The sequence below is a fragment of the Aulonocara sp. 'chitande type north' Nkhata Bay genome, linkage group LG20 (genome assembly GCF_057382095.1).
Source record: "Aulonocara sp. 'chitande type north' Nkhata Bay isolate Kocher_YH1m ecotype deep benthic linkage group LG20, A_spYH_male_GT1.1, whole genome shotgun sequence".
NCBI lineage: Eukaryota > Metazoa > Chordata > Actinopteri > Cichliformes > Cichlidae > Aulonocara > Aulonocara sp. 'chitande type north' Nkhata Bay.
The window spans coordinates 35,483,823-35,497,570 of record NC_141363.1 but is presented as its reverse complement, the minus strand read 5'-3'; the positions used below and the strand labels follow the sequence as shown (position 1 = coordinate 35,497,570).

At 39.3% G+C, this 13,748-nt stretch overlaps 1 protein-coding gene across 1 annotated transcript in view; it reads right to left on the bottom strand.

The window, feature by feature from the left end:
- camta1a (calmodulin binding transcription activator 1a) overlaps positions 1-13,748 on the bottom strand; it is a 277,762-nt gene that overhangs the window by 14,097 nt on the left and 249,917 nt on the right. Inside the window, exons 10-11 of the mRNA XM_086276641.1 lie at positions 10,757-10,883; positions 10,189-10,323 (exon numbers count right to left, since the gene is read on the bottom strand). Of these exons, the coding sequence (XP_086132767.1) occupies positions 10,189-10,323; positions 10,757-10,883 (262 nt within the window). The remainder of the gene's footprint in view (positions 1-10,188; positions 10,324-10,756; positions 10,884-13,748) is intronic.

The window sequence follows — 13,748 nt, the reverse complement described above, 5'->3', positions numbered from 1 at the left end:
GCAAGTGCTTGTACACACATACATGCACACGCGCACACACACACACTAACATAGCATGTTGGGTACAGACAGTGGATTGGGATGTGCACAGAGAGCCCACTGCAGCAGGGAGTATAGAAGACTGCATTAGCATTCCCCATTTAGCCACTATGAGGCCGTTTCTGTGGCAACCTGCTGCCGACTGGTAACTAGGCGACAGGAACATGGCTGTGTGTATATGGTCTGCCTGTGTGCTATTGGCTTATTGATGAAGGGGAGGATAAGGACTCAGAACACCGGCAAAAAAAATGGGGAGAGAGGCGAACAATGAAAAAATTGTTTGCCTCTTTTTCTTGTGTACTTGGCCTACTCTCAGTGTTGATGCCGTAGGTAAGGACCTAATGACTCTAAGTGGGAAGCCTTCACAGCACGACCTGATGACATTTGCGTTTTACGGTATCTTGGCAGTCATGGCTCAAGGCTCCACTGAAAGCTAATGTCACAGTGGGACCTCCTATAAGCCACTGTAAAAGAGGTCAAGTAACTCCTATCGCTGAACAGAAACGAATGTCACTAGATGGTAAATGGCTGCTCGCAGTAACATTATACTGCACTGAGAATAATGAACTGAAAGGACAACAATAAGGTCTTCGTTTTTTCCTCTGTGTGCTGCAGACTACCTAAGTGAACAGTGACCAGAACAGTCATATCAAACAGGAGTTTTAACAGAGCTTATTTTTAGGGTCTATGCTTACCTATTCTCTATGTAAACTGGAGATCCATGTCAACCTATTCACATGGGGGCTTGTTGAGCCTAGTAAGGTTAATAGTTACAAGCCTGTTCAGGACTCTGGAGTGGCTGTGTCAGAAGGGGGAGTCAGAGGTTGAGATAAGTCACAGCACCATAACCTTCCTTGGTAAGGGGGCTGCTCTGCCTTTTGCTACTGTCTGACATGTTAGGAGAGACATGGATAGATGGAGAGGGAGGGGGTTAGTTAGCAGTGGGCTGACATGTCTTTGTTCAGACCCAGTGCTGCAGTGTGCTGCAGTGCAGATGATGTCATCTCCACCTGCTGCCTGCTGCTCCAAATGCGATGCACGTCCACTGCAGAGGGAGGATGGGGGTAGACACGAGTGGGAGGGGAGAAGGAGGAGACAGGGAAGGTGAGCAGCCAAACAGCAGTTTAACAACACGGTGACGTTGTTAACGGCCTCCCTCTCGCTGGTTTACTCCCTTGTGACGCTGTGTGGCAGCAGACGTGGTCACTCTCACATATTTAGGGCAGACTGTGACGTGCTATTTTATAATATAACTGGGTACAAAAACCAGGCAGACAACCTTTTTAATTAGAGAACTTGAATGAATGGTGTTTAGTCTATTGAAGTGTAAACTTAAAGCTATAAAGACAAGAACTCCAGGTTAAGTTTCTGTGAGTGAATCAGATTTTCTCTCTTTTGACGTATTAGAAATTGGTACTGTAATCCCCTGCTGGAATTGGACCCTGGCTAACCTCTCCTTTCCAAACTGGAGATAAAAATGACAAAACTACAGAGACCTCTTCACTTTTCTGAATACATTTTTATGCTCTGTTTCACACTTCTATGCATCTAAACTCATTTCTGGTGTTGGTTATCCTGTGCCATATTAAGTGTTATTCAATAAGAGTTATTTTAATGACTCTAGCTAACACAGTTAGAGTGAACCTTTTCTTTTTTCTCCCTTTACAGTCCGTTACATAACACAACAGAGTGCTTTTCGAAATTATAGTGAATTTGCTGCCAAGTGATGATCTGACTTGTCTCCTGTTAGAACTAAGAGGAAAACCTATCACCTTTGGGATGAATGCCTGAAGAGGATGGGAAAATCTAAAGACACTAAATGTCTTTAGATGTGATCGTTTCCTTACTTGTTAAGCAATGAGAATGGTGAACAGCAGGTCAACTTTGGGACCGGTACTCACTCAATACATTTCTAGACTTCAGACTTTGACTGTGGCTGTCTTGTTCCACAAGGACAGTTTCAAGTATCTTTTATTCATAAAAGGCACTGCAAGAGTAGTGTAGTATACTTTCTCCATGTTAAAATTGATCTTTGCAGAGTCTACAGTGTCCCTTTGTGTGTTATGAAAGTTGTGTGTCAATGTGGCTCTACTGTGACTTTGCATTAGCTTCTCTCAAAGGACACATCTTTGGAGACAAGCAAAGAGCAGCAGACCTGTAAAATCTGCACTGGGTTTGAATCCACACAACATCAAAGTCCTGCCTAATTCAATCTATTTCATCTTTGGGACATGGCAGAGCTCCTCAAGAGATAGTTTGATATACACGGGCATGTGGGAAGGAAGGACAGGGCTGCTTATGGAGGCACACTGGAGCACAACGAAAGTGAGAACAGGCTTGAGGGAGGAATAAAACAGCTGGGGGAGATTACAGTAAGGACAGGACAAGGGTGAAGGGAGATGAGAGGGCAGGGAAGGGTGACAAGTGAAAAGCAGCTTGTCAGAGATATCGAGGGTGAGGGCAAGACTATTAATAGAGCTTTAGTGTCTTGGAGGCACCGTAATGTTTGTGCTCACACTAAAACAACCTTTATTTCACCCTTGGAACCGAAAATACACAGTTCAAGAATAATGTGCCTATTGAGATAATACTACAGGGTTTACAGGGTTATTCATTTAGTGAGCTTTGGACAAACTGCAGGAGGAGACCTTTAATTTTCACTTTTTAACTCAGGGTTCTGTTCATGCCGCTCAGTTTAAATGCTGGACCTCATTATCCCTCTGCAGCCAGTCAGATTCTCACATGTAACCCAGTGGAAAGACCAGAGGCTAGCCTCCCCCAAGGTCTCTGTGTGAACTGATTGACAGGAGCTAGTATTTGTGCCCATGCAAAGCAAGGGAGCCAGGCCATCTGGCAACAGCCCTCACAGCTGGAACACATGGGTATGCATTGATCAAAGACAGACTTTACTTTGACTTAGTGTATTGACCGGTTTCGGATTTGTTCTATATTTTTGCCTTGCTTTAAACTGCTGTTAGAAGAGTGATAACATACAGTTTAAATGTGCAAAGCATAAGACTTAAAGCAACAGAAACAAGCTTGCTTTTAAGATTATGTTACTTTAGCACTAGGATTTGAGAATCCATCCATCTGCTATAATCCTCAGCCTGTAAAAGGCCATGGGGCAGAGTGAGAGACAGAGCATACCCTGGCCAATTCATGAATCAGTCACAAGGCTAATGTACAAAAACAACAAATGAGCTTTCAGAGTGATCTAACGTTTAAATGTTCTTAATATGTAAGTGTTTACTGCTATGAAAAGCTGAATCAACTGACTGAAACCTCTCAGATGGGTAAGATATACTTTTGAATTTCCTTTAAGTAAACAAATGTTCCTCTTGGATACATCAGTTGCAGAAAACTGTTGAATTTCTTCACAGACAAGCCGATAAGCTCTAATGTCACACTTTTAATTTCAAGACTAAATACCAAAGTGAAGGTAACCAGAAGTCTACATCACTGGCATACCTGTACATAAAAGTACATAAAACTCTACTTTTTTATGTACTTTAGTACATAAAAAACTACAAGTAGTAACAGCTGACAACAATGGCATTATTTTCAATTATTATCCCCTGGCAATTCTGAGTCTTAAAACAAAAACTAATTTTTCAGGTCACAGTGCTTCAACACAGCTCTCAGGATTCTGGCATTCATCCAGATATATAGACAGGTCAATACGAGTACAGTCTGGACAAAGAATAGATACTTTGTGCCACAATGGAGGTAAAATGCCAAGAGTGCACACCCCTTGAAATTTACTGTCACCTGCTATCCCACTAATAGAGTGATAGAGTATTGGTTTTATGTCTCGGAAAGCAGGATAGTTTGATTTTTTTTTTCAACATGTTCAGTTGATACACTAACAAGTACATTTCATTAGGTTCCTATTTGCATAAACAACTACATACTGTTTGACACATCCACTGCAGGCAGAAACGCAAATGAGAGATGAGTGGGGGAAATAATTTCAAAGATAAATCAATCTGCTATGAAACACCAAAGCCCAAGGGACAAGACTTCTCCAAAGCTTTCCATTAATAGTAAGACAACAGAGTTTGGCTGAATGCACTCAACAGAGACTCTCAGCCTGTTCTGCACTTTCCCTGAATCCTTATCCAACACTGTAGTTGAAGTCATAGTTAAGTCTTCTGTCAGCTGTTACAACTGTTGACAGACAGCAGAGTGAGCAGACTTAAATTCATGTGATCCTTAATGATTTATAAATAAAGCTGACAGAGAGCCAAACCAATCAATTTTAACGTGGAATTTAAAACACAACTAGATAAAAACACAAATAAATAATTAACAGATCACTGCTAATGTTTCATCCATTAATAACATAAAGCAGCCTACAGGAAAATACAATGTACAGATTCAAAATACAACTAGACTTTACTGAACACGATGGCAATCACAAGAAACTACACATGGAAAGCTTCACAGAGGTAGACCTCATTGCATAACTGTTATTCTGGATTGCATCAGACTAGATAGGCGTTACTGTTTTATCATCTCCCCACTATATCTCAGGCATAGACTAACTAAATTTAGTGTCAGTGCTTTAAGAAAAAGCATTCTAGCAATTATATTGTTATAGAAAAGTCAATAACAGTCAATGACAGTGAAAGTGTCTTAATTGAGGTCATTCCCAGTTATTTGTGCAACTTGAACTGAAGCACATGAACATCCGGGAATTATGTTCTCTGGTAAAATGACTGTTTCTAGTTAAACATTCTTATCTGTTTAAAATGGCTTGTCCTTGCTGATCTCTCACCTCCAGGTGTAAGCATTCCCACACCACTCCTGTTACTAGAACTGCTAATGCTATTCTTCTTTTCGTTAATACTACAGGTACACCTCCTGTACAAGGGCTGCAGTAAAATGTTTAGCATTAAAATTGCTGCAATTTTGCTGTTTACAGGGCAAAATATTAGGAATTAAACAACATTTGCTACTTTAATATCACTGTTTATATTTACTCATAGTTCCACACATTATAATAATAAGACAGACTGATGATAAAAGGAACCAAACTCCTGACAAAGTAACTAATAATTAAATTACCACTCCTGCTACAGCCTCATAGCTTCAGCTTCCCCACTAACACTGGTATACTTAACACATGGATTAGTGCATTTATACTAAGATTCAGTCTGTCCTTACTGCTGCCAACCAGAAACCACCAAAAACTAGAGTGCCCTCAAAAATGCATTAGTTTCCCTACTTAAAAAAAGCAGTTATTCAGCATGATTTTCAGAACACATTTATTCAAGAAAATCAATGTTTGTGTTAAAGCAACAGTGAATATGAGTTTTCTAAAACTGTAAACAACATAACATTGTTTTGTTATGAAGAAAAAAATTGTAGTGGGAAATAAAATTTCTGGAATATATTAACACTATATGCATATGCATAAGGTCTTGTGTAAAACATGAAAAAGCACTTTGGTGACTCATCCTAAGACTTTGCAACTTTTTTCTTGTATCTGTCACTGCTTTTTAAAATTGGATAAAGTTTGGGCACTGCACACTGTGCTATGCATTGAAAACAGGAACTTCACAGAGGAGCAACAGGTCGATAAATGTACCCCATGCCTGGAATTCTCTCAGTTTAAATAGTCTGGAGAGCTCTAAGCTACAGCAAAGTTGGAAGACTAAATGAAGTCGCTGTCCACCTAAACTGTGGTGCTGAATGATAGACTAGGCTGCTGTAGTAAGGTATGTTCATGTGTCCATGGCGTTGATATTGTCTTTGAATGCAATTCAAATTGTGAAACATCAGAATAATGATTTTCACCAGCTACACACTGGCCCCGGTAACCTCAGCAGAACTCACACATGCAACAACCCCATTAATGCGCTAGACTAAAGCAACTACACCGTGTTTAACAGCCTAACTCACGAAACAGTGCTTGTACCAGTTTAAAACACAATGATCCCACAGTTCAGACATAACTGACTAAAACTGTCAGGAAAGAGTGCAAACTGAAAGCCCATGTATGCTTAAAGCATCAGGGCTTGGAAAACAGTCGCTGCTACTACTTAACTTCCCTTGTTCCTCAAAATGTGAGCAAAAGCAAATGCTGTTACTGTCTCTGAAGGTGTCTGGAGTTGTCTAACACGTCCAAGCACAAGTCGTGAGTCAGGAGTTGGCTACTATTAGCGTCAACTCTCCAGTGCCCTGCAATGAGGCACAATTGCATGAAACACCTGGAAGCATGTGGCCAAAAGAGGCAGTTTCTGTAAAACTCTGTTACAGCACACACACCGATGACCACAGTGACATTCAATAACTCTGCATGCGGGGTGTTCAAAGAAACGTGGAACTTCTTCGGGCAAACACAAGAAACGTACAGAATATAAAAAAGCAGCCCAAACACATCACAACCACAGCACAGCACAGCACTACAGCCAAAGGTTGAGCTTAACACTTCTAACCTTCTATTTTATTTTCCATTGGTAAAGTCCACCTCAAAGCCAAAAAATACAGCCCCTTTGTCTTTTTAGGAAATGCAGGTATCATTCACTGGCATCCTGACCCAAAGAAGTCCAACCAAAGCTGCATTTCACTCAAACTGCAGTTTTGCCCCGACAGTCTGGCAGTCAGGCTACTGCATGGTGTAACACGGAGGAATAAAAAAAAATAATAAAAAAAATATTCATAAATCCTTGGTGTAGACTGAATCTCAATCTCAACAGTGCACTCGTCAACAATAGAACAAAGTGAGGGAAGAGAGCGACGTGGGGAGAGAGAGGGGGGAGAGAGAGAGAGACCACTCACTACTCTTCTTCCTCTAATAGCCCCCTCCTCCTCCTCTACACTTGTTTCACCTCAAACACATGCACACTTTCCTAGTGTTTCTAGTAGCCTTTGCTATCCCAGCCTGCAGTAAAATGACAAATACCACAGCGAGGAAACGTTGTACGCACGTGCCGCCGGTAAACAGACGCCCTAATTCCCGCTTGTCGCCTCTTGCGCGCGCCGCGATCCTGCGCATAAAATCTTGCTCCTCTTATTATTATTATTATTATTACTGTTATTATTATATTTCCCAATAATAATAACAATAATAAAAATAATAATAATAATAATAATAATAATAATAATGAGATTTAAGCAGATATAGACGAGTCCGCGCAATACTCCAAATCCGGTCGGGTTTCGCCTTCTCCCAACCCTAACTGCCGTCTCAAACTACAGTTTACCATGTTTACCCAAACACGCCCACTTCTCCGTTCCTGCATTGTGTGTACACGATCTGCCGTTTGTCTTGCCGGTGTAGTCGGGCTCAGAGTCAGTACTGTCAATACGCTCCCTTAAACACTAACAGTCACTAGGTGCTGCTATGCGGGGCTGTAATTTTGTCTGTGCCTAGCGAACCTCTTCCGGCTCGGTTCGTGGGGTCTGAGCTCAGGGACTTTAGTGGGGCGACGACGAGAGTTCTGCATCTCCGACAGCTTTTCTGTCCTGCCCATGGCTCCGTACCTGCAGTGCTGCAGAGAAAAGCGCGCCCCTTCCCCCACTCTGCATTATGACAAATCAAGGCAGGCAGGCAGCTGTGCCATTAGCACATCATAGCACAGTTAGTCTTCCACGGGAGAACAAACTCAGAACGCTGTACAGCACACCGCTGCGTATTCAGACAAAATGCTGCACGTATGGCACGTATGCTAATGGCAGCAGCCTATAGCAGTTCTAGTTAATCAGGCGACTCACCCCCAAGCTGCACAATGAAAAATAAATCTTACCACATTAACGTTTGGAAAGTGGGTAATAAAGCGTGTCTAGTTATTACTGTTTCGCGTATATGCGCAGCGCTTCTTGTTTACTCTGTTGCGCTTCACGACACCGGACAAGTGATGAGCGCACATAATTAAACGCTGCCCTACTTCTGAAATAAGTTGCTAAAAGTGTGATGGATTTTTTTAATGTGATTGTAGAGGAGAACGATGTTAGACAAATGTAAAACATTTCTTAAAAATCTTCACGTTAACCCTCGTGGATGTTAAAGTGCACTTTGCGTCAAAGTCGCTGTCCACACAGACCCCGCAGCTCTTTGTCACACAGGCTTTCGCCAAAAGCATCGACTCAGTCTTGAACACTAATTCATAGCACAACATTTTCTTGGAGTAACCAACAGCGAATGGCACAAACAATCCTTTCCTTTTCTGTCCCCGCTCCCTGCCACAGTGAGATACGCACAGAAACGGTCATATATGATTTGGACACATGGAACAACGACCACTAAGGTGTACTGTACATGCTGCATGACACAAATGCTTTGTTCTGCATGAGCTTAATCGCTCTACTAATTTCTAAAAGGAATGATCGATCATGCAAGGAAGCTAAAAAGATGACATCCAACCAAAAACTGAAAATTCCAGTGCACCCAGTGCTCATTTCTTTGTCCTCTTTAAAAATCGACTACAGACAACCACTAAATAAAGACAAGAAAGGGGTTAATTTAAGTAAGGTAATAGGGTGGGCTGTGTTTTCTCTGAGACAGTCAGCTCCTCCTTAACTGGTTCTGTGAATGGGCCAGTGAGGCAGTAGGGTATGAATGGCGGAGGGATTCACTGGTTCTGCCATGTATGGGAGCTGCCAGCTCACTCCCACTCCCTCAAGGGCCGTCTGCATTGCAGCTGTCCTGTGAGCCTGTGCTTCACCATGCCCTACTTTATCCTGTCAATGCTCAACCACTGCAGCAATACGTCTCCCAGCAGACACATGCACAAACAAACATAAATGACTCACATACTCATTACAATCTGGTAAATACTCTTACTGTACAGCAGGTCTTCTGACTCACAGACTGGACTGGACTTTAAACAGAATGAAAATTTGTCATCCCTGCAGCAGTTTTAGTTACACGGTGCTCAAAAGTCCTGTTTGCTGCAAGGAGCTCACACATAGCATTCACAATTGACCATCTTTTGCAAACGCTTATAAAAACAAACCCAAATTTATTACTGAATTCACATTGTTTTTAAGTCTGTGTAGGTTATCAGTCATCCAGGTCATGTAGTCTAAGGAGCTTGAAAAGAAGGCATCTGGACTTTAAGTACATTGCTGTTAAGGTTTAAACAAATAGCCTCATTAGTGGCCAAATTTAATATAGACAAGATGAGACAATGTAGACAGTATTTTGTCACCCAGCTGACCTTAAAATAAAATGTGCCCTGACACATCTGTTGTGGTGTTTAATTTGCATATCAGATAGGCAGACTACAAAGTCAAAGTGGAAATGTTGAACTCCAGTTTTCTTAGCATGACAGACACAGTAAAATCAAAATGGTACTGAGCAGTATGAAAGCACAATCAAAAAGGCTATTAAAAAAAACTTTATATATATCAATGAATATATAAACATTATGCCAATTACAACAGTAGAGACTTATAATTCATCTTAGTTAAATTTGTATAGCAAAGGCAAACAAACAAACAATAAAATAATCCCTAATCACTCAGGAACTGTAGCTGAGCTACTAAAATATCAAATTACCATACAACTTTATTGCCAGTAAAGTTACGTTTTCAAAACCAGGAACAGTAAGATTCTAAAGATTATGCAATAGCTGAAATAATGATTAAAAGCAGCCAATACGGAGATTTTTGGTGACATTTACCTTCAAAGATCAAATAACCTGCATGTTATTCTCAAGAACAAGCTCTAAAAACACTGTTAATCACACCCTGATTTGATTCCAAGGGGAATATTGATCCAGCATGATACATGTGAAAATAAAACGTTTAAGAACAACCAAAAATATGTCACTTAAAATGCCAATAGCTCTGTGAAAATACCGTATATAACAGTTATGAGTATCTGGATTCAATTTGTGTGAAATCACAATGAATTTCCTGCACAGTTGTTTGGCTCCAGTGAGTTAAAGAAAATAAATGTGTAGGTAGTAAAGAAATTGTTAAAAGCCAAGAAAAAGAAATTATTTGAGCTGCTTGATGAACCATTAATCAAAACTGACAAAATTCTTAAAGTCATAGTGGATGGTGCTCAAATAGAATAAGTAAAAATGGGGAGGGATTATGTAACAAAATGATAGAGTGAAGAAAACAGAAAGCAAAATGTGAAAAGCAACAGATGCAGTCATCATAAACGAGCCAAGGACAATACAAGAGGAAACGTACCATCCAAAGAAAGCCAGTCGTGCTGAGATGATGGCAGTGAAGGAAGTGCGCGGGCCTTATACTCAAACACCACTGAATTAGAGATGATCTGGTTACTGACAGCCACCTGTAGCGTCACCAGACCTGTATCATGAGCTGGAGAGGGTGAAAGGAATGAGACATCCGGGCATATAAAATACACACAGGTGTCACGGTTATGTGACAGATTTGCTTATGAGTTCAACTTTCCATGGGTTTCTTCTCTCAGTGTAAACGAAAATAACACTTAGGGATCATCTTACAATGCAACTGTTGTCATACAGTAAATATCAAAATGAAAGAGAAAACAGCAGAGGTAAACAGTGGCTCACTTAGCATTGTTGAGTTCACTACAAAATTGTAAAATGAATCTCAGTAAAATGAAAAAGTGATATTTTATTCATAAATTAGCCAAAAAGTAAAAAAAAAAAAAACACAGACCATTTGTTTTGTTTGTTTTTGGCTCATGAATCATATGATGATACTGCCCCTTCACCAAAGAAATATTATATATATTATATGTATATATGTAAGCTTTCTCCTGTCTTACCTGGGCAGTAACAACGCAGCACCCCTGGCTGGATAAGAGAAGCTGGAACTGAGATCTGGTCAAACAAACAGCTGTAATTTGAGGTGGCCTCTTGCCATGGCCCAGTGATCAGCACCTTAACTCCACCCTGAAAAAACAAGACAAATGGATAAACTCATAACACATTCAAAGTCGGCATTCCTGATTACTGAATATCATATATATTGTTATTCTGCCACCTAGAGTGGAAAGATGAGAATGACACCAAGGTAAAGCAAACACAATCCTAACACTAATCTCTGCTGCCACCATGTGGAAAGCTGTCATTTCGCCCTCCCACACCAATTTTCTTAAAAATACATATTAAAAACCCCACACTGAGTTTAAGTATGTTGCTGCCCTCCAGAGGCTGAAGTAGACCATTGCTGCTGACAGAAATAACTAAAGATTAACAGCACAGAGTCATTGGATAATCATGACCTCATGATTTGTGCAAATAAGAAAAGTAAATATTAGTGTGCATATCTTTGGTCAATTCATGAGGATGGATGCAGCTATTTTTGTTTAATCTATATTTAATTTTTTTTTAACTTACTATTTTAGAAGACAACGTTAAAGGCTAATTTCATGAAAGCTGCATGAAATTAAGTGGGTATTGGTATGTGTATACCCATAATCATGCGATTATGCGATTATGGGTATAAACTTACTTTTACTTACTAGTTTTCAGTACTTTCTGATATATATTTGGAATTTAAGCAGTACAAATGCTTAGTCCTCAACACTAATGCTAATCATACCACTCTGTCTTGCGTGACTGTAATTACTAGGTGATAATGGAAAGCGCTTTCTTATTACCATATTGCCTACTCAATAAAAAAAACATATTAAAACATATTTAATCAATCGATTATCATCAGTTATAACATTACTTTTTGCAATCATCCAATCCTTTCTTCATTCACTTCCCTTGGTTTTAGAGATGTGATGTGGCTCTATAAACCTTGATATTTCCTTCTTTAGTAAAAAACAAACAAACAAACAAAAAGCTGACATAATGTCTTAATTCTAATTATGTCAGTTTTATAACAGAAAAACACAGTTGTGGTCAAAGTTTACATACGCTCATCACAGGCATCACGGTAAGTTGAAAATAAAATCAAGAATTGTGTGCATAGGTTTGACTTTATTTTGGATTTTCTCCAATCGACACAGGGTCAGTGGTATACATGCAGGTTTAAATATATACATAAAACTACACTAGTATTTGGTGAAATGTCTCTTGGCAAGTTGCACCCCGACCAGACACTTTTGGTAGTCGTCAAAAAGCTTCTGGCAAGACTATGGCTGCATATTTGACCACTTTTCCTGGCAGAACTGGTAGAGTTCATTTAACCTCCTAAGACCCGAACTCTTTCATGGCATGCATTTTTATTTTTTCTTTGCTATTTGGGTTGATTGGGACCTAAAGAATATAAAAACGAAGAATTACCTGATTTTTTTTTTTTTTTTTAGCTAATTTTTGTTTTTGAGAAAAATGAGATCCACATATGAGGACATTTGTTCCAAATTTTGATAGAACAGTGGCAGTATAATGCCCTCGTAAGTGGATATCAGGCCCTTGTAGAGAAAAATTAAGTATTTTGGTCTAGACGTCCCAAAATGTGATGTCCACATATGTGGACGCCAGGTCCTAGGAGGTTAAATTGGCTGATTTCCCTAAAAGCACAGACTTAGCTTGCTTTATTCATTCCAAAACCAGTTCTGATGTGTGTTTGGGATCATTGTCCTGTTTCAATCATGTAGCTGTTCAGTTGAGGTGAAGTTGAAGAATTTGGAAGTTGTCTTCCTTCTTGATTATTTTAACGTACCATAGCAAAACAGCCCCAGACTCCTTACACCATACTTAACATTCTGTATAGCGTTCTTATGTATGAAAGCCTCAGTTCTACTCCTCTACCACACCTCTTGTCGCTGTAGGATGCATTGTGATTGCACCCTCTAAATCCACAGTCATGATAAACTTGCTTCACTGTGGACAGTCACACTGACACATGAGCCTTGTTGGTTCCTAGGTTATTCCTGAACATCCCAACAAATTCTAACTTGTGCATAAGTACAATTGTTTAAACTGAAATCTGCAGTTGTTTAGAAATAGGCCATTAAGTATGCTTAAAACCTGGGTCTGTGCAAGGAAACCAACTAATTCAAATGAACTCTACAAATTCCTCCAAGAAAAGTGGTTAAATATCCAGCCAGAATTATGCTTTTTCATGGCAACCAAAAGCATCTGGTGTAAGTACTACTAACTAAGGGACATTTAATTAAATATTAGTGGGTATGTATGTATACCTTTGAAGCTATATGCATATTTTTGACACTTTGTGTTTTAAAACTGCACCAATTCAACCAATTCTTGTTTTTTAAAGTAATTAAGGATGTATGCTGTACAGTCATTCCACCCTGTAAAACTGTTCAAAGAAATAATTAAAAGCTTAAAATTACCATGGCCTTCATGCTCATAATTAATGTATCTAAACTTTTGACCACATCTGTATCGAGTAATTATTTAAATTTAGCCATTTCCAGTCATGTCTGAAACAGCAATAAATCTATGTATTTATAGAGATATCTATCATTCCTTGTTTGCGGATCAGAAAAACTTTAATGTACATTTTCTGATTTTCATATTTCATTTTCATTTTCTTGTGGTAAAATCTACTATTGGGATAGAAATAGGGGATACATTAAAGATGCACGTGAAAGCTGTTATGTGCAATTTATTTATAAAATGTATAAATAAAACAAAGTATTACATAAATTTAATATGATGAAACTGGTTGTCATTCTTTAGTTATATTAACTCCTTTATTAATTCTGCATAGAAAATTCCATTTAGTTTCAGACACACAGAGCTTAGCTTGTACTATATAATACTGTTTTTTATTATGGGTCACAGAAAAGGTCAGAGTATGTTTTGCTGTTGTTTTTTTGAATATGTTGGAGCAATAAC